Below are 21131 nucleotides of genomic sequence, written 5' to 3'. Positions count from 1 at the left end.
CCCAAAATATGACATCTCATCTTAAACATTTCAGCTGAATTCTCTCCAGTTTTACTGACGTCATGGGATATCATATATCCTGATATTCCAAGAAAATGAATAGTAGACTGCTATCTACTGTTTGTGGGAGGTGTTTTTCCAGTTCTATTTTCAGCTTAAAAGCCAGCAATTTTCTACTAAAGTTGGTCTGTCTTTTTTTTTAAAAAAACAACCTATCCTGTCATAGTTATTGCAATCTGGCATTGCAATAGAGTATAGCTACTACACCAGCACCTGCAAGCTTGTTCTGCATTTCAGAGTCTGCAATAAGATGGCATTTTCTGTCTGGATCTTTTGTTTCGTGTGCTTCCCACACATCATAGTGTCTTTACCCCTTTCCATTTGGATGAAATCTGACCGCAAGGTAGAGCTTGTGGCTATGCCTCATCATGTCACTGCATTGTATGCTTGGCGTGCAGCATAGCATAGCAGTAAAACAGCCCACATCCAGAAAGTGCTTTAGAAAATGTGTTAATGGTGTCAGCATGTTAAAATATGTAGTAGGCTTAAGACAGCTGTGTAGGATGGTTAAAGCACTGCTGCATTCTTTTTCTGTCATCCTCAACACAGGTTTTTTTCTGGTATGGGTACCTGCTTTTAACATGTGGACGTGCATACAAATAAAAAAGTGACAGTGTAGCTCATGCTCTGCAACGGGCCATTTGGATTATAGGCATTGCCACGATGCTTGGTTTTGTTTTTTTAGTAGTTGCAAACATTGTGGTGTAAAGCTTGAACAGCAGACCTTTGGTTCAGGGTTATTCCATATGAAGAAAGGCTGTAGCTCAGTGGTAGAGTATCTGCTTTGCATGCAGAAAGTCCATGGGTCAATCCCTGGCATCCCCAGGTAGAGTGAAACCCTGTCTGAAACTGTGGAAAGGCATTGTTGCTGTTGTTTTAATTTATATACCACCCTATACCCAGAGGTCTCAGGGCAGTTCACAGAACAATCATGGTCATTTGCTGGGAGAAAGCATGCCAGCAACATAGCTAGCTAGAGGATGAAGTGATACCATGGTTCCTAGGTCAGTGGTTGGCAGATGACTGAGCAGGTCAAACGATGTTCCACCTGGCCCTATAATGAAGCTTCAGACTCTGGTGTGATTCCTCATTCTTTGCAATATGTACCCTTAATGACCAAGCTGCTCAAAGGCTGCCCAGGCTGCCCAGTGCTTACATGGCCTTTTAGGGCTCACAGGAGTTTGGGAAGAAAGGATTCCACCATTTGCTGCAGTTTGACCCATGGCCCCTACTGCCAGACACTTTCCATCCCTTCCTTGGGACTCTTGCCTCTGTCCCTGCTTCGTCATCCTCCACAGTCACTCAGTTTTGATTCCATATGTAAGCTGGGCTGGTTGCTTCTCAATTCAGTTCAAATCATATTCATATTTATTTGCTTTCAGGCCAGTGAAGCAGGACTAGTGATGTGAGGTGAGAATATTCTCCGGAGAATATTCTTGAGAATGTTCTCTGCTAGAAAATTCTCTGGAGAATATTCTCCACAAACAGTAAATTCTAATGTTTTACAGTTTTACAAAAGTGGATGCGGTGGTTTGGTGAAAGGGAACATGCTTTGGTTCAAAGCTTAGCAGAGTAGCTGTGAACATTTTGAATATGCCACTAACGACAGCTGCAACAGAACGTAGCTTCAGTACTTATGGAGTTATTCATTTAGCAAAAAGGAATAGGTTTACTGTAGACAGAGCAGGAAAGCATGCATATGTAGCTCATAGCTTACAACTCCTAGAAGAGAACACAGCTTCTAACAAGCTCATTGAATTTTACACAACCATCAACTTAATTCTATCATCTCGCAGATGATCAGTGTGGAACTGAAAGCTCTGTTACCAGTGGAGACATAGATGGTGACTTATCCTCTTAAGATGTTTGAGGAGTCAATATAAATTTATAAACATTTGAGACTTATTACTTAAAGCCTATTTTTTAAAATAAATTTCTTTCTTGTGACAATTTATCAGATATAATTTAAATAAGTTGTGTGTTGCCTTACTTGTCTAAGCAGATAGTAATTTGCGTTTCTGATGTTATGTAACTTGTCATTACTGATTATTTGTGTTTTATTTTCTGGAAATAATAGCATTTATTTTTAACTTTATATTGACTTTATTAGTGTTGCACTGAAAATACTGTACCATGTAGATATGCTTATTAAAGAACATACTCATGTAGCAGACCTGAGTATTTTTATATTCCTTTAACTTTAAAAGCTGTATTTCATACATACACAACATAATGAGAGTTCAAAGTTGATGGTAAATATATGGTTAGTGACAGACTTAGTGATTAACGTGAATCATTCACATTGAATTTTCAGTTTCAAGTTTGGTGCAGAAAAATCAAAGAATGTGAATTCGCTGCATTGCCCCACTGAATAAAATTATCTGTTCAGTTTTTGGTTGCCATCTGAACAAGTTTACCCATGAATATTATGTATATTAATATACATAATATACATGTATATTAACATATCATATCATTTCCAATGCATTAAAATTATATCATTTCCAATGCATTAAAATGAATATTCTCTTATTTTAAATGAAAACTCTCTAATATTCTCATTAATCTAGGATATTCTCGAGAATATTCTCCAAAAGATTATTCTTGAAAATTTAACATCACTAAGCAGTAGTCTTGCTTTGCCTCTATCCTTGGTTTATGGTGTATTAGTCACACAAATAGGTCTGAGGTGAGGGAGAGGAATGATGAAATGGCTGCTTATATCATAAAGGCAGAGGCAGCTCCCTAAATCAAAGGAAAATAGCAGCACTCTCTGGTGCAGTTCCTGGAAGAAAGGGGTCTTCAGGAGTGCCCTCAGGTGTGCACTTTCCCAAATTAACTGGCACTTTCCCTTCCCTCTCAGCTTTAAAGGTACCCCTCCTGCCCATCCGAGCAAATCAGTTCAGGGGAAGAAAATAGACAGGTTCGTTTGGCCATTATTATTAATATTGACAAATTGCATTGCTGCATAATATAAAGACAGCATGTAATCATCGGCTGCAGTGCAACACAGTTTAAAGTGCTCTACAATGCAGTGGATTGTAGGTACGATCCTGGTCCCCCATACCTGAGAGTAAGCTGCATTGCATTCAATGGTATTTCTGAGTAAATGTGGTTAGGACTGAGCTTATAAAAGGAAAAGAACTGGTGACCCCAAAAAGGAGACGATAGTATCAACTTGTTACTACCAGTAAAGGGTTCACATCATCTAGAGAATCACTTCTTTTAAAGGTGCATCATAATTGTTTCCCCCTCTCCCCCAGCATTTTATCAGTGCATATATGTGGATCAGTGACTCAGAAGGGGCGTAAAAATGAAAATGAATTGAAGGAACAGAAAGCCGCAACTCACAGTACATGCTCCAAATCCAGAGTTAACTTTCAAACTTCTCCTGAATTCTACTAGAGGATTTGAACAAAGGGCAGAGCAAACCACGGAGTGGAACGTGGGAAGTCTTCTCACCCCTATATTTTACAAGCTTTGATTAAAATTCTAACCTTTGCCATATAACATGGAAAAGGGGAAGTCCTCACACTATGTAGTAGCTGCCATATTGTTGTTTTAATGCTCTAGGCCAGGGGTAGCCGTTGTGATGCGCTCTAGCTGCTGTTGCACTCCAGCTTCCTTTCATCCCTGACCATTAGCCATACAGTCTGGGGCTGTTTGTAGTCTAACAACATCTGGAGGGCACCCCTACTCTAGACTAATGGAGATGAAGGCAGGCAGCAAACAAATTCTTGAAGTAGAGGAAGACAGCAAAGGTCGTAAGTGACTTTGTGGGTCGTAAGAATCAGGGCCATCATGTCCAATAATACATGTTGCAACCAACTTCTGTTATATGCTGTCTGGAAAAATATGCTGTCTGGAAAAATATGCTGTCTGGAAAACAGTAAAGCAGTGTTTGCATTGTATTTATTATATATAACAATTCATGTTTTTAAGTTGTCAGATTTTTTAAGTGAAGCATTAAGGCTATGCATTGTGTTGAGTAACTTGAGGAATTAAGGCCTATGGGAAGTGCAGGATCAGGCAGCCAGCGATCTGCCATTAGATCCATGCATTTATTCCCCCCCCCATGCTGTCCCCCTCACCCTGTTGTTTATGCAGTTAGTTATTATATTCTCTCCATCAACAGGTTCGTGGCATATTATTTTATAGCTATTAAGCAGCACACTTCCTGCTGAACTTAAACTTGATAATGCCTCAGTAGCAATTGCCTAGTGAATGGCAGGAGATATAGGACAACTTGCTATTTTTGTCTTAAGACTCACAATTTATCATTTTGTGATTGAAAGCCGTATTTTTTTTCCCCACCCACTAGTACCGTATCTTAGGGGAGGGTTGTAGAAGGGGCGTGTGGGAAGCAAACCCACCAACATTTCACTCCGCTACTTCCAGAATCAGGAGAAATTGAGAGATTTGTCTTAGCTGCAGGGAAAATCGTGGGGCAGGGGGGAGAGAGAGCAAGAGAGAGCAAGAGCCCCCTTCAGAGCTGGGGATTATGGGGGGTGGGACCTTACATTTTGTTTTGTTTTTTAATCTCACAGCCTATTCAATAAATGAAGACAGGCACACTCAAGTCCATTAAATGAATGGCTTTAGGTGCACGTAACTCTACAGGAGTTCTTGCTGTGTCAAGATGGTTGTTAAAACTGTGCTCTTGATAAAGGATACCCCCACAAAAAATGGGCTTACAATAAATTGTATTTTGTAGCACCTGGAGTCCCCCCCACCCCCACTTTTTGCACTTTCTGCATAAGAATGGGATGTGAGACTACATAGAAATCAAGATAATTATTACTTGTTAGAGCCTAAGCCTCACTGGCATAAGCGAGACTTCCTTCCGAGTAAAACGGTTAGCATTAAACTGAAAAGCTGCCAGCCATGCTCACTCCTCTGATTAGATCAGAGGTTTTCAACTTTTGGGGTCCATGGCTCCCTTGATTAACTGCATTCTTTCTGCGGCACCCCTATGGGGCTCAGGAGCCCAGTTATGGCACCCGTTGCCTGCAGAGATAGCAGCCCCTCACACTTTTCAAACACCCTCCCTTGTGGAGTGTTCCCTCAGTCTGCTCTCTTCTCCCCTCTCTTTGGAAGTCCTCTGGGCAGCTGCAGCTGCCGCCCCTGGTCTCTGAACTGCCCCCCTGCCCCAAAGAGAGGTATCTTCTCACACAGGGGTCTTGGTAGGACCCCCTGGCCAGCCCCAGAGGCACAATTCACCTAGGGAGCTTGTAGTCAGAGCTGCTGCAACAAGTAGTGTGCAAGTCTTTGGGAGGCAGAGATGTGAGAGGGCATCAGAGGAAGGGAGGGAAGGAGAGAGGGACAGAGGCCAGCACCCCTGACCATCATTCAAGGCACCACAGGGCACACTGGTTCAAAACCGCTGGATTAGATATATTGGGGCTCCTCCAGAGAAACTACCTGTTTGCTGAACATTCATCCTGATTTAGAATCAGAATTGTAGAGTTGGAAGAAACCCTAAGGGTCATCTAGCCCAACCCCCTGCATTGTAGGAAGCGCAGCTAACACAAAGTTTGTGCAGAGTTTCTATGGTGGTCTTAACTGAACTTCCATTCTTACTTGTTTGCAGGGCAGTTGTACTACCGTGAACATTTATCTTGATTTGCTTGCAGGGTGTTTATACATCTTCCCATCAATTGTTTATTCATCCCACACTTTTCTGTGCATTTATCTGTCAGTCTGTTAACCGCAAAAAGTCTCTGTTTTTCAAGTGGATTTGTTGCACTAGGGCAGTGGAACACTTTTAAATGTGCAAACCTAAGTTTACGATATTTTGCTGAATGCCTCCTGCAAAATAGTGACAGTTGGGAGGCATCCTTGGTTTGCGAGGATAATAATCTAATTACTAACTTGTCTCCTTGCAACCACTGTAGAAAAGGTTCCCCTAGAGATGTTGGGAATACCTTCCTTTAGCAGCCAATTTACACCTATAAGGAGCAGAGAGTTTGCCATTGCAAAATGCCACTCTCAGACTTGAAAGCCATCGTGTCCTTCCTCTCCTTCCCCAGCCCTGCACACTTTAGTTCAAAGCCAACAGCTGTGTAGCTCTCTTTCCTTTTGCCATTAGCCATTTGCTATATCATTCTCTTCTCTCAGTGGGTGTGGAGAGGCAGGGAGAAGCTGAACTTTCCAGTAGTAAAAACATCTGATTTGCACTGATGCTTTTGGGAACAAAGTTCAGAGGAGAAATGTTAACATTTTCTTTTAAGGTATGTTTTGTCAGTTTCTTTATTATAACCTGGTAGAAACATAACTGCTGATGATCACATACATTGTTGGCATGCCATTTTGCTTTGCTATAAAGTGAAAGAAATCAAGATTATAAAGGCTTATATATAAGTCAGTAAGCAATAGTAATATGGTGTCTGTTCTAGAGGTTTTGCTTGCATAGATATAGTGAAACACACACTCATAAGCTGTTACTTTTATAACTGACCATTGAAGGATTGTGTTTACCCTAAGACTACTCTGAAAGTAGCTGGTGTCCCGGCTAAACTGGAGAAGTTATGAGTTTGCTGAAATAAGTGAAAAGGCTGTTCTACATTTGGCATTGTCCACAAACTAATTTAATTTAAATCCATTTGGCCACTTCCTTTTTTTCCATTTCCATTAATTCAAGTTTGAAGACAATAACTCTTTTTGTTTGCAACTCAGGAAATATTAAACCCTAGATGTAAAGAAGTGTTTAGGTTTTGCTCCAAGGTATTAAACTGAAGAATTCCCTCGCTTTTATCAGACAGTCCAAATACAAGTGATATACACTTTACTGAGAGCAAGTCACATCAATGTCAGTGTGAATTAGTGTGCTCAGAACTGCAGATTTATATCCTGATCCTATCCAACTCAGGCTATGTACACATTGGCAGCTTACCGTACAGTAAGGTTGCTTCCCCCCACTGAATATTAAATCACACACCAGGGGGTGGGGGTAGAATATCTTCACCCAATGAACATTACCTGTTTGGTTTCCGTGCCCCTGCAACTCCCCCAATTTCTATCCAATGAAACTGATATCTATGCATGTGCTACCATGTGCAATGACTGTCTCAGATATGCATACCTCATGTTAACTGTGGCTTATGTTTTCAAATTGGATGGAAGCTGGTTTGAGGGGAAACACACCAAACAGCAGTATTTCTCAAGAAACTACAGGATAGATATGGATTGTGGCTAACATTGTGTGTACACAGCTTCAAACACCAGTAGTGGGTGTACCCTGGAGCCAGAGTAAATGCCACTGTGTGCATAGTCCTAGCAGTGAGATATTTCAATAGGTAATGTAGATTGCATTTTGTAGCCTTAATCTTATGGTGATTATTTTGGAGTCAAATTTTCTCCCAAAATATTAGGCAGGTGTTCCTCAGAATTAAAAAAAAACCCCACAACCAAGATTATAATCCAGCTGAGAGTTACAGCATTCACCTAAGCATCTTTGCTCATAAGTAAGTCCCATTGATTTAAATGGGACTTGGTTTCTAGATGAGTGTGCTTGTGAATGATGGCCTTAGACATTCTAACAGTGTGCTGGATTGTGGCCCATCTTGTGTCTACAAACATTAATAAATTTCAGAAGAATTTTTTTTCAGTAAGGTAACCTATTGTTCTTCATCAACCTTACAAAAGAGAACCTCATTAATTACAGTTTATCTACAGATGGCTTCAAAAAGAGATTCTGGTGTTCCATTCCAAAATTGCACAGGTATTGTTATAACAAGCCCTTACCTGTTTCTGAGTAACGAAACTCTTACTTTAACAAAAGAAAACAAAAAAGCTAACTTGAACACTGTACAATAAATTCTGCAGTACAAAAATGTAGTGTGTGTGTGTGTTTTGAAATTAAACCATGCTTAATTATAAAATTTCAAGAAAGGAAAATATGCCATTTTGTGAATGAAGAAGCCGCCATAGAAACCCAAACTGTATAACAGGTAGGTCAGGCAGTGTTTTCCTAGTCAGTTGGCAACCTATTCCTGAGTACGCTGGTAAACAGAAGCATTCTAACTCTTGAATGCAATATTCTTCCTGTTGGTCATTTCTAATGTATACAATGAATTATGCTATAGAGCAGCTTTCTTCATCTTGCTTCTCTCCAGTTGTTTTTACCTACACTTCCCATCAGCCCCAGCCAACAGGGCATCTACTGCTGTTTTTATTGTTGTTTTCACAGTGCAACAAGGTAGGATATCACTCTGCAGCAAAGTCAACATTGCATCTCTATTGCCAGAAGAAACGATACAAAAAACCTCACACTGCACATGATCTACGTACTTATTTAAAGTTACACTGTCGAATGGTTGCACAAATCAAATTTTTGTTCCACCTGTGAAATTACCAAGGGTATACTTAATTCATCGGAAAAGATGTCAGAGACTGTCAAAAACTCAATGTGGTTTCTTGTCAGGTCTTTCCACACTAGTACAATGCTAGGCAAAGTAATCAGACACCAGGTTTTTTTTAATATTCTGCTCTATATTCTTTCCAATCTATTTCTCCAGCTAGTTGGATGATGAGGCAGACATGTAGCAGATGTTGAAATCTCCTCTGCGTTTTTATTGAATCAAAATATATATATATAAGTCCTTTCTAAGTGGACAGAAATAGGTCTGTGATAAATTGAATAAATTGGAGCATATGTGGTTATCATGGTTACTTGAGATGAGTATGGAGACCGTTGACTGATTGGATTTCAACTACCACAATCCCTTTTAAAATCTCCTACCCATTTAGAACCCCAGATTGTCAGAACATGTTTTTTCCCCCTACAGTGATTCTATCTAAGGACAGATGGATGAAGGTGGTTTTTTATAATCGCCAAATATATTACTAATATTTGATAATTAAGACCACATAGCTCCCAAAAGAAGATAATTCTCCTGCAAGTCTCAGATGAGAAGGAGACCGGAGGGAGGGGGTGCAATTCCATACATTAACATTGATCTTAGAAGTCAAGCCTGATTTGGGTCAGTTGACTCCCCTGCCTCCAGCAGTCTCTTGTGCCCCAGTGTTGAAGAGTGTCCCCCATCTTTTGAGCCTACATTTCAAAGGACAGCCCATTATTTGAAGGCATCCCATATTTGCCGTGTTGCCAAGCAGCAGCAATGCACTCCCCTGGAAGTGAAATGAGGGAGGGGGAGACAAGGTCAGGGTGGACCAGCAGAGCCAATCCAGTGCACCTGCCAGCACACCTGTGTAGCCCCAAGCTCACTGTCACCTTCTGGGAGGCTAGTGCTGCAACTGCATCCCACCAGGTAAGCTGCTCCTGCTGTCTGGTCCAAGTCCAGTTTAATGAACCTTAAGGAGGGAGACCCAGGGGGCTGGATGTTGCCCATTAACAGGTAGCACCCTGACAGCAGACTAAGCAGGCACAGCAGACTAAGCATGGGTCACAGGTTTTCCCATGATGGTAAGTTGTATGATTTTCTATTTAAATTTTAGTTTGAACTTACACATGTAAATTAGCATGTGTAAATTTTATTCAAATCTGCATTCTCTTTTGTCATCCTTTTTTTTAAAAAAGTGGGTGGGGAGCAGGACATACAAATGGATGCTGGGGCCAGGATGGGGCATTTCCGTTTGTGAACTGCTTTGAATCAAGTTGTCTTAGGTTCCAATCCATAAATAATAGGGGGAAAGATCTTAAGTAAGTGTATATGATGTTCCTACTCCTTGGTGTGGTGCCAGTCTGGCAGGTGCATCACAGAGCAGAATTAGGATCTGCATGTGGGCACTTTTAACGCAGTAGTTCCTGCATCTACAGGATATATCAAACTGACAGTTTTATGAGCGAGGCACTCTGTGTAACCAAAACGGAAATACGGATACGCCTAAGGGCTGCCTCCACAAGTGATTTATCTGCAGTAACTACGTAACATGAATAGTGATGGCCAGCAACTTGGACGGCATGAAAAATAAATTAGACAAATTTGTGGCAAATAAAACTATCAATGGCTACTCAGGTATCAGAAGCTACATGCCTCTGAATATTCATTCATTGTTGGAAATCACATGTGGGAAGAGTTTCAGGTTGGCCACTGTGGGAACAGGATGCTGAATTAGATGGGCATTTGGTCTGATCTGGTAGGGCTCTGCTAAAATATCACCTGCGGTATCAGCATCTGTTTCCCTAAAGAATTGTTCCTCATAACTTCTCTGATAAGTGAGCCTCAGCCTACAGATGACTTACAAATAAGTATCTGCCTCTTCCTCTTCCTCGTCTCTTTTTTTATGTCCTGTCTATCAGGCTGTACCATGTACGATCCAATCTTATGCATGTATACTTGGAACTAAGGATTGTGGCCTAAACTCCAATGCACTGTGGTAGGATAATTTTTAATGCTTAATAATAATCAAACAGGTAAATTTGTGTTCTTGTTATCATTTGCCAAAAAATGCTTAAGGCAAGGCTTATGTGGGTGGAAAGTGGCTTTTAAATATCCCTTTAAAGTTTAATTTAGGGCATTTTGTTTTTAAAAAGGCTGGGAAAGCAATGTATGTTGTTCCTGCAATGGCAAACCATCAGCTAGGGATTCTCTGAGGCATTGGGGATCTGCTTTTCACAGGCTCCTGAATGTGTACGGAGAGCCTATGGAGAGCCTATTATGGAGAGGAAGGGTGGAATATAAATTCAATAAATTATTGTTACATCTAAATTTTTGCATATGATCTCTGAGTAGGTAACATGAGGCTCTCCACTTTTGAATCATGAGAGCCAATTGTTATTCCTTGCCTTAAATCACAAACATCTCAAGGCAACTTACATCAATATAACAAAGGCATACAACAAGAGTTAAACAGAGTAAAGGTGATAATATATACATATCCAAAAGTTAAATCACCCACACTCTTTCTTTGCTAGGCCAGTACTGAAAAGACCCTCCCTCCTTCTTGTAGCCACCCCTTGTACTAGAGCAATGCAGTTCTCAGCCAGAGCCCACTCTTAGGATATGTGCACCCTTCTCTGCTTGTAGCAGAGGGAGTTTCCCCCCCGCAACCCATAATAATTCATGCTTGTCCTCAGCATGCTTTGTTCAGTCTAGATTGATTGTAGATCCTGCTTGCCTGACAAGTAGTTGGGCATGGTTGCTTGGTATGTGTTTGAAAACGCTTCCCTTTATAAGATCACACATTTGAAAACCCTCATTTTGTGATCTTGGTGTTCGCCCAACAACAATGTCATTGGGCAGATGCGGATACACCCCTCCATTGCCAGGACCACATACATCTGCTTTCAGATGGACACACTGCAGGACAATGTAGAATTGATCTGCGATAAGATTTTATTTTGGGGATGAAACCAGTTTGTCAATAAGTGCTTCTCAGGGGCAAAAAATATGCAATAGATCTATATTGTTTATGGACTACATGGAAAAAACAAATACTTTCCATTTTTTCCAAGAAAAATGTGTCATGTGTACAGAGTCTTAAGTGTGCCTTTGGGCACACAGTGGATATCTGCCTAGGACTGGGGCATGCCTAGAAGGAGCAATCCTCACATGTTTCCATACTGGCCATGCCACTCTAGGTTTTCTGGCTCTCCTCTTTTCTCCTCTGACCCTACAGATACTCATGAGCACATCTGAGCCTCAGTCTAATTGTGGAAACAGGTTCTAATAATGCACTATAGAATGGCGTTTCCTTCTGCTTCTTTCTACTGCATTGTACACACTACCATGTGTGTGTGCTTTCTATCATTTTTAGCCATGTTTTCTAGTTCAGTAAGATTGTCAAATTGCTTATGGCTCTTCCAGGTTTTGTTCCATCAGGAAGTTGTTCTCTATTTCTCCATTCTGTTCCTTAATAGTAATATCACATGTGACTGTACAGACCCTTGCAAACACCACCAGATAAAATGCTAAGAAGTTTTATTTATTAGAAGATTTGCACATGGTGGTTTATTAATAGCGTTATTAATTATAGCTATCCATCAAATGGTAGTCTCTATAGCCAATATTTTCCTGATTGATTAAGACTACACCCAATATTTTTGATGGAAAAAGTTACCACTTTCAACAACTTTTGCTAATCAGCTTCCCCTCACCCTGTGATTGATTTCAACCCTTGACATCAGCCATGGAGACAGGGTGTGGTGCCAATCAATGGAATTGTGACATTCTCCAAAGATGAGAACTGCCTTGAACATACATGTCTTCTTCCAAGTGAAAACAAATCAACGAAAGCTCCTGTTTTGTTTTGCAGGCGTTATCTTTGATTTCCCCCTATTCTGCCTGGAGAAACATAAAACTGGCCAGCCTGTAGCTCTAGAGCTTTTCATTAGTTTACTTTAGAAACAATCACCCATCTGGAATGGTCATCCTGAGGTCACTTTTATTAGGAATCTTAAATCCCACGTTACATTGAAGGCGTCAGTGGAGGTAGGAGAATTCCCAGAACAACTTTCCTATTGAAAACAGGACTCTACTTTAACAATGGAGTTGTGATGCAAAAGTAAGCTCTCCATGGCATATTGTGCCAGGCTGAGCTAAATGACCATACGCTGAAGCTATTGCTGGATGCTGCCCATTGACTTGCAGGGGTCAGCACTATTCTAGGACTACTAAGCAAACTGCCTTCTGCTGCACAATCTTGAGAAAGGCATCATTCATCATATCGTGCTGTAAGTTATTTATTGCTGAATACAAACTTCCTGGATTCTATTGCACAGGCACTCACAGTGGTTGTCTTCTAATGATTTTGATGAATTGTAATCAAAAATCTTTATAGGGATATCAGAAGCTACTTATGCTGAACCCTGCCACTGGTCCATCTAACCTAAGGTCACCAGATGTTCCTATTTCCCGGGGACAGTCCCCGGATTTACAAATCATTCCCCATACAAAATCTATTGAAGTTGAAAAGTGTCCCTGGATTCATTGAAAAAAATCTGGTAACCTTAATCTAGCCCAGTATCTTCAACACTGGCTGTAAGTAGCTTTCCTGAATTTCAGATAGATCTTTCCAAGTCCTACCTAGAGATGCTAGGGACTGAACTTTCTATATGCCAAGTACATGCTCTGTCACCAAGCAGTAGCTGTTCCCCAGAAGCCACACTGTTCTGTACTAAAATTGCCAGCATGTTATTTACCCCTGACCCCCCCCCCATATCTCTCTTTATGCATATCCATTTATTGATTTCTCTCCCCTCTCCTTCTGTGGTGGTAGAAGTTCCTCTGAGGGGAGTCAATTAATTAGTTACTAGCATGAATCCCTAATCTCAGTTTTTTAAAATGTAAATTGCTCCAATCATTGTTTGTCTGTAACTACATTGAAGCAATTTCCAATTTAATTTATTTTTGGCTTGTCCCTGTTTATTGGAACCCTGTTGATTGGAACCCCATTACGTATACCTTGGGTATATTTTATTGTCTGCAAATAAAGTCTGTGTAGGTCTTTTGCTGGGATATAAAACAGTCTTCATCCTCCTGCATAGGCAAAATCTTCAAATTTACAATTTCCATTTTTTGTATTATACTTGTATTCAGTCATAAATCACATCAGATTTGCCAGATTAAAATAATAGTAGAAGCTGCTTCAAAAGTGTACATTAATAATAATAACTGCAAAATAATGGATGGTTTTAAATTGTATGGGATCAAAGACTGTAGTGCCTTTCTGACCACAGAGAGGCATTAAAACTACTGTTTCAACAGCTGGAGCCAGTTTGTCCAGGAATTCTTTAACAAGACTTAGTTGTGATTCCTGTATTGCATTGAGTTAACCTATATGACCCCTATAGATGACTCTAAAATCTCATGATTCTAAGACAGGATGGACACATGCTGTTGTCCAAACACTTTAACCATGCCCTCAAGTGAAGTAATCAGGAATTTACAGTAAGTGGTGCATGAATATGATGGACAAGAAGTGGGAGTTGTATTGGGGTTTCATGAGACTATAACTTAAAATATCTTTCTGTCTTTTCTCATATTTCTGGCTGGGTGGCAAATGACAGTTGACCAGCATAATCAGCTGAGACAACAGAGAGGAGTGCCTATAGGTGTCATAAGACATGATTAGCAACTTTCACACATGATACATTCCTCTTTGTAAGGCTGAATGATTGGTGGCAGTGGCAGTGGCCTCTGGGAACTATCTTCAGCGTTGTGTTGTCATCTACATGTATCTGACCATCCCAACTGAGTCATGAATAAGTCATCAGAGAAATTCAGTGTCAGTGTGGGAAGGAGGCATCTCCATATTGTAACCTTTTAGCCTGGAGACGGAATATTAGCAAGAGGGAGGTGCAATATTAGTTTGGTGGAACAAATGTGGGGAAGAACTTTGGAAATTTTAAAACATTAAAGAAATTCCCTACCCCTTCAGCTAAGATAGACAGAAATGTTCCCATGAGAAATTGCCAGCATAGGCTTCCAGAAGAAGAAAAAGAAACCTTCAAGTTCCCCATTCAGTGGCCATTTTGGCAACTGTTACTGCTGGATTACGGAAACTGTGGCCCTCCAGACTCCAACTCCCATGAGCCTCAGCCAGCATGACCAGTGGTCGGAGAGGATGTAAATGAGAATCCAAGGACATCTGGAGGGCCACAGGGTCCCCTTCTTTGCAACAGCAACAGCTCTTTGGTGATACCAGTGCTCATTTAGACATTTAATGTCGCAAGAACATAATAGCAGCAATGTTTTATAATTTATGTACCTGACTCATTTCAGAGCTTGGTCCTTGGGATGCAAATGTCAGCTGGCCCCCCCAAAGTGTTGCTCTTCCACCAAACCCTTTGGGCACTCCTTTGCATTTTTAACATCCCTTTAATATCACTGCGATGCAGACTATCAGGATGATTAAAGAGGATGGCTTTTAAGTGCCTCTAAGTGCATTTAAGGTGAAACTGTGGTTCTGAAAAGTCAAGGTGGTGGTGTGCAGCTGGTGAGTACTGGAATGTGAGCTTGTAGGTAGAGATCAGATGGAATCTTTTAGTTCTGTAGCAAGGCAAATGAAGAAATCTGATGTTTCAAGGTCTTGAGTGTTCTCTCTAAAACTGAACCATTTTTTTTTCTTTGTGGGGGTTGGTTGAAACTCTAGAAAAGTCATAAAGGAGGAAAGACATTCACAACAGCAGTTAGAAATAAAGGCTTGGGAAGCTGCATCTCTTCTGCAGCAGCCTGATGTGACTGACTGACTGACTGACTGACAGGAGAAATCTCCCAGGAGAATCTCCTTTGTCGAGCAGCTCATCTCTTCCCAAATCGGACCAGGATAATTATAGCTCTCCCTCGCTCTGCTGCAGTTTGCAAGCAGCTTAGGGCGGGAGTGGAGTGCAGCAGGGTGCCTGCTTCCACCGCGCGATCCGGGAGAGCCAGGAAATTGACAAAAGACCTGCTTTAACCAAGAGGACAACTAATAGGCACATTTAATATTTATCTCCCATCTGCAAGGGCTGGGGATTTGGAGCTTATAATGCGGGCAGCAAGAGCCCGGCTCCGATTGGACGTAGTAGCGGGACCGAAGGCGAGGGAGGGGCGCGAAGAGGCAGCGAGTTGGGCTCGCAGTTGCAGCGAGGAAATGTAAACACCGGCGGCGGAGGCGGAGCGAAAAAGGCGCTTCATCTGCTCCGGGCAGCGAGCCGCGGGCGGCGGGGGCGCTTCTGGAGATGCGCCTCGGAGGGGCTTAGCTCTCTTTCTCTCTCTCTCCCCGGGACTGGATGAATCCCCGAAGGGACCTCCCTTCTCCTGGCTGCCCAAGTGAGGAAGGCTCGCCCTCCGCTTCTCCTCCTCGGATGGATCTAACGCGGGAGTGTGCCGGGCTGCCCTAGCCGCGTGCGGCCACTGCGGCTCCTCGGTCGGCTCCGCTGCCTGCTGCCCTTCCAGACGCCGGGGCAATGGAAATGAGCATGAAGAAGTTCACAGTGCGCAGGTTCTTCTCGGTCTACCTCCGCAAGAAGTCTCGCTCCAAGAGCTCGAGTCTCAGTAGATTTGAGGTAACCAAAAAATAATAATACCCGGCGCGGTCTTAACTTCACCGACGTCTGACCAAATGCTCGATGTTCCAAGTTCCAAAAGATAGTTTTCTCTCTCTCTTTCTCTCTTGGGCTCATTGCTGCGGAATTTGCTAGTGACGTTGCTGGTGCAAGAGTCTTAGGACAAGGGAAAAACTGTGTGATTTAAAAAAAATGGTTTCATTTGTTTATCAAAAGTAATTTCACTTTCCAGTTGAAGGGTGGAAGGTGGTGTTGGGGAACGTTAGAACCAACGAAGTAGACCCCATGGGGAAACCATTTTCTCAGTTTTACAACTGTTTCCCTAAAGGTGTGGTCTCTTACTCATTTTATTCCACCCTCCTTCTAAGGAGCTCCGGGGAGAACACGCAGTTCTCCTGCCCTGCCCCCAAGTAATCCTCACAACAACCTTGTGAGGTAGGTTAGGCTGGGAGTGGCCCAAGGTCACCCAGTGAGCTTCGTGGCCCAGTGGAGAGCTGAACTGAGTTCTCCCCAGTCCTGCTTCCAGACTTTTAACCACTCCGTATGATCCCACAGTGCTGCAGTTTTAGCCTGTCTACAGATAGCTGTCCCCTCAAGACCTCTCTTATTTGTGCATGGTAAGGCTAAGGTAGGTTTGTGCTTCAGGCGGAAATAAATAAGACTTCTGTGGAATTTGGAAGCCTTCCGAGTCCAGTGGCAGGCAGCATCTCCATCCTTTTGGGTCATGTCAGTCTTTGAAGCCAGTGGTGCATCTGTTCATTTTGCAACTAGTGTAAGCTGGTACAAGAGATTGTAAAGATTGCTAAGACCCAGTTTCACATACGTTAGCACAAACGGCATAAAAAATCCACAGCACAAAGCCCAGGAGTAAGTCCTACTTAGTAGGGACCCAAGTAGAGTATGCACAGGATTGCAGCTGGACAAGACATGCCAGTACATGCCTCAGCAGGTTCAGTGGGACTTTCCCCCAGGTAAAGATAAGTGTACAGTGGTACCTCGGGTTAAGAACTTAATTCATTCTGGAGGTCCGTTCTTAACCTGAAACTGTTCTTAACCTGAGGTACCACTTTAGCTAATGGGGCCTCCCGCTGCTGCCACGCCGCTGCGTGATTTCTGTTCTCATCCTGAAGCAAATTCTTAACCCGAGGTACTATTTCTGGGTTAGCGGAGTCTGTAACCTGAAGCGTATGTAACCCGAGGTATCACTGTATCTTAAACAGGATTGTGGCTTTAAAAAGGTTTTCTGCTCTGCTTTTCCAATTCCTCTTGATCCCAACTACTGCAACTGAGAGTTTTGCTAAGGAACTGTGGTTGATTCTATGGAGGTGTTCCTTGCTAATGGTTGCACTGTTTGAAAATGGATTTTCTTTTGCTGGTCTCTATATGCTGAACTGTCAAGAGGAGGGGGGGATGTTTAAGGGCAATTAAGAGATAAAGGAAGTGGGAACACTGAAATTTTCTGTGCTGGGGTGGATCATATTTCTCTGTTCTTTCTTGATGCTGCTTTCTGGCTCTCCACTTAGAACAACAATATATCTGCATTTTAAAAGCAATTGAAATACAACATAAAACAAAGGATTGCTAAAGTTAAGGCAGGGAAAGCCCACCCCTAGTGGTCAGTATTGAACAAAAAGATCTTTTAACAATATTAAATAATGTAAAACTATTTTCAGAACAAGCAGAATGTGCACCTTTTAATTTTTGCTGATCTTAGCAATGCTGACATGCTTCATAGTTAAAAATGCAAAAGCTACCTTAGGGAAACCATGACCATTCACACCTTTCTTCACTGTCAAGGCGCACGTACATCTTTGCCCCAGTTGGACACCTGCTTGATGGAGTTGATGCCAAGTAAATGCCAGCAGTTTTCAGAAGTGGACATCTTCTGAGAAGGCTACCATATGGATTCAGGGCAAGTGAATGACAATTGGTCATCTATTTTAGCACCCAGTAGGGTTCAAGAGGTGAATGAATGAATCTGTTTATTATGGTCACTGACCAGAGCTGTTCAAGAGGTGATTTTTTTAAAAAGAAAAAAGTGCAAGAATGTGGCAGTGGATTCCTCACCCTCCACTGCTCTCAGTCGTTTTTATAGTAATGTGGGATAGAAATATTTGGAACAGATAAGCAATGTGTTTAATAATAATAATAATAATAATAATAATAATAATAATTTAGTTATACCCTGCCCATCTGGCTGGGTTTCCCCAGGCACTCTGTGTGGCTCCCAACCGAATATTAAAAACACAATACATCATTAAACATTAAAAAAATCCCTAAAACGGACTGCCTTCAGATGTCTTTAAAAAGTCAGATAGTTGCTTATTTCCTTGACATCTGATGGGAGGGTGTTCCACACGGCAGGTGCCACTGCCGAGAAGGCCCTCTGCCTGGTTCCCTGTAACCTCACTTCTCACAGTGAGAGAACCGCCAGAAGGTCCTCGGCACCTACAATTCTTTGTAGGGAAAAGGTTCCATGTTCAAATGGGGCTTAGTTATGAGAAGACATGCGTGTCTAATATTACTTATAGTTTAGTTACTGGGTGGCACTAAATTTAATTGTATTTGTTCCTGAGATCATCCTACATATATGAGGACTGGACAGTAGTTAATGTAACACTAGTTTTGTTTTGGTTTTTTTAAAATGGGGGGGGGGGGGGTAGAAATTACAGTCCGGTTAGCTTAATGTCTGTTCTGGCAAAAATGTCTGGAAATCATTATTAAAGATAGGCTGAGTGGATAGGTGATAAAATGGCAAATGCAATTCAGTGCAAACGTGTCCAAAGTTATAGTTGAGGCAATGAATCCTAATTCCACGCATAAGCTCATGAGGTCTGAACTTGGTGTGTCTTGACCAGGAATGAGTCCTTGGGGTTGTAGTGGGTAGTTCTATGAAGATGTTGACCCAGTGTGCATCAGCTGTGAAAAGGGCAGATTCCATGGTAAGGATTATTAGGAAAGGAATTGAAATTAAAACTGCCAATATCATAATGCTGCTATACAAATCTGTAGTGCAACCACATTTGGAATACTGTCTACATGCAGGAGTGCCCAAACTTTTTTCAATGAGCGCCAGATTTGATTAAGTGAACATGCGTGAGGGCCGACCAAAGTTGTTGAGCTTTAGGATTGAAGTTGCTGAACTTTTTTTAGGATTTTACCCCAGGCCATATACTGCCACGGGGACCAGATTAGGCCCCCGAAACGGACTTTGGACATGCGTGGTCTACAGTTCTGGTTGCCTCACCTCAAAAAGGATATTGTTGAGTTGGAAAAGGTTCAGAAAAGGGCAACCAACTTGATCGAGGGGGTGGTGCGACTCCCCTGTGAGGAAAGGTTGCAGTGTTTGGTACTTTTTAGTTTAGAGAAAACACAAGTAAGAGGTGACATAATAAAAAGTTTACAAAATTATGCATGGCATGGAGAATGTGGATGGTAGATGGTAGTTTTTCATAGTGCTAGAGCTTATGGGCATCCAGTGAAGCTGAATGTTGGAAGATTCAGGACAGATGAAAGAAACTACTTCACACCGCACATAGTTAAAACAATTGAATTTGCTCCCAACTTGGATCACATCAGAAGAGGGTTAGAGAAACGCATGGAGGATAGGGCTATCAATGGCTACTAGCCACAAAGGCTCTTTTCTTCTTCCACAATTGCCTTTGAATTGCTGGGGATTGCAGGTGGGGAAAGTGAGGTTGTGCTCAGTTTCTGCTTGTGGGTTTCCTATAGACACCTGGATGGTCACTGTAAGAACAGGATGTTGGACTAGATGGACCTTTGGCCTGATCCTGCAGGGCTCTTCTTATGTTCTTTTTGAGTAGAGTTGGGAGTTTCCTCTTGCTGTTCTGTTTTCATTTAAGAGACAATGAAGCTCTTGTCTAGCTTCCTGAATGGTGTTCTCTGTAAGCCTTCTGTGACATGGTGTCAGAAGTCTAAGTTTTAAACCTACGGATTCCAAACCAGACAAAGAAAATGGCATTGTTCCATGCACCAAGACTCCTCAGCTTTCGTGATCCTGCAGCATGGGCTGAATGGAAAGAAAGAGTTGCTTGCTTTAGCCTAGCTGCAAAAAGAGTGAAAAATAGTGCAAGTGCGTTCCATCCTTTATGGTATGGGGAAAGAAGCCAGCAACATTTATAAATCATTTTCCTTTGCTGAAGAGGGACACAAACACAAGAAGGAGAGTCTTCTGTCCAAGTATGATGCCCTTTCCTGAAAGGGATGTTGTTTATGAGAGGCCTACTTCTATCATTGGGTTCAGAATCCTGGAGAAACTTGGTTCATTTCATAGGGTCCTGCATGAACAAACTGAATGCTAAGAGATGGCTGTTTTAAAAAAAGAAGAATACATTTCAAATTGATTGATGTTTGGAATTCTAGACCAAGGGCTTCCTGAAAGAATGCAGTTAATCAGAGAGCATAGCCCTTCACAAAGCTACATAGACAGCAAGGAAATGTCAGTTGATCAAAACTCAATAGGAAGCAAAGGCAGATTGGGAGTGACTTGGAAGAGATTATTTCTCCACCCCAAAACATTAAAAGCAGTTGCACCTGCCATTTTGAAATGGATATTTTACTCCTTCTGTCTCTGCAAAGCATCACAAGTGGGACCCTCAAAACAGCAGTCTGGCCATTTTGAGTACTGGTGGTGATGGTGATGGGGAGGATTGCATCCTTTGTTTGTTGGTTGGTCTGTTAAATTAATATCCCACTCTTCCTCCCAAAGGAGCCCAGGGCACAGAAGCAATATAACAATGAAAGCATTTAAAAACAATTCCAAAACAGATGCAAACTGGGAAAGATCTTCACTTAGAAGGCTTGTTGAAAGAGGAAGGTCTTCAGTTGGTGCTGAAAAGGCAACAGAGACAGTGACTTTCAAACAGCATGCACAAGTTGTGGAGAAGTTCAAGGCATTGTGTGGTGGTGGTGGGGTTGACCAACAAGAGAAGTACAGTGCAGGGAATATTGAAAAATAGGTTAATTTGACATTCTGTGTCATACCCAAATAGTGCAAGAAGTAACCGCTACATTGGACAGGTATTTTTTTATTAGGCTTTGTATTTTGTAAAGACCCTGACCCTCCATGGAGAATAAACTTTACAATTTGTGAGACAACAGT

The 21131-nt window shown here is 41.8% G+C and overlaps 1 protein-coding gene across 5 annotated transcripts in view; it reads left to right on the top strand.

Annotated features, from left to right (window-relative positions):
• RPS6KA2 (ribosomal protein S6 kinase A2) overlaps window positions 1-21131 on the top strand; it is a 181899-nt gene that overhangs the window by 56680 nt on the left and 104088 nt on the right. Inside the window, exon 1 of one of the 5 annotated variants that reach the window (XM_081000684.1) lies at window positions 15185-16009. The exons of the other annotated variants lie outside the window; for them this stretch is intronic. Within the exon in view, the coding sequence (XP_080856810.1) occupies window positions 15911-16009 (99 nt within the window). The 5' untranslated portion in view covers window positions 15185-15910. Of the gene's footprint in view, window positions 1-15184; window positions 16010-21131 lie in introns of those variants that run through there. 5 annotated transcript variants of the gene reach the window in all.

The sequence above is a fragment of the Podarcis pityusensis genome, assembly GCF_964106645.2.
Source record: "Podarcis pityusensis genome assembly, chromosome: 3".
NCBI lineage: Eukaryota > Metazoa > Chordata > Lepidosauria > Squamata > Lacertidae > Podarcis > Podarcis pityusensis.
Note: the sequence above shows the minus strand (reverse complement) of the source record. Positions and strands in the feature narration are given on the sequence as shown.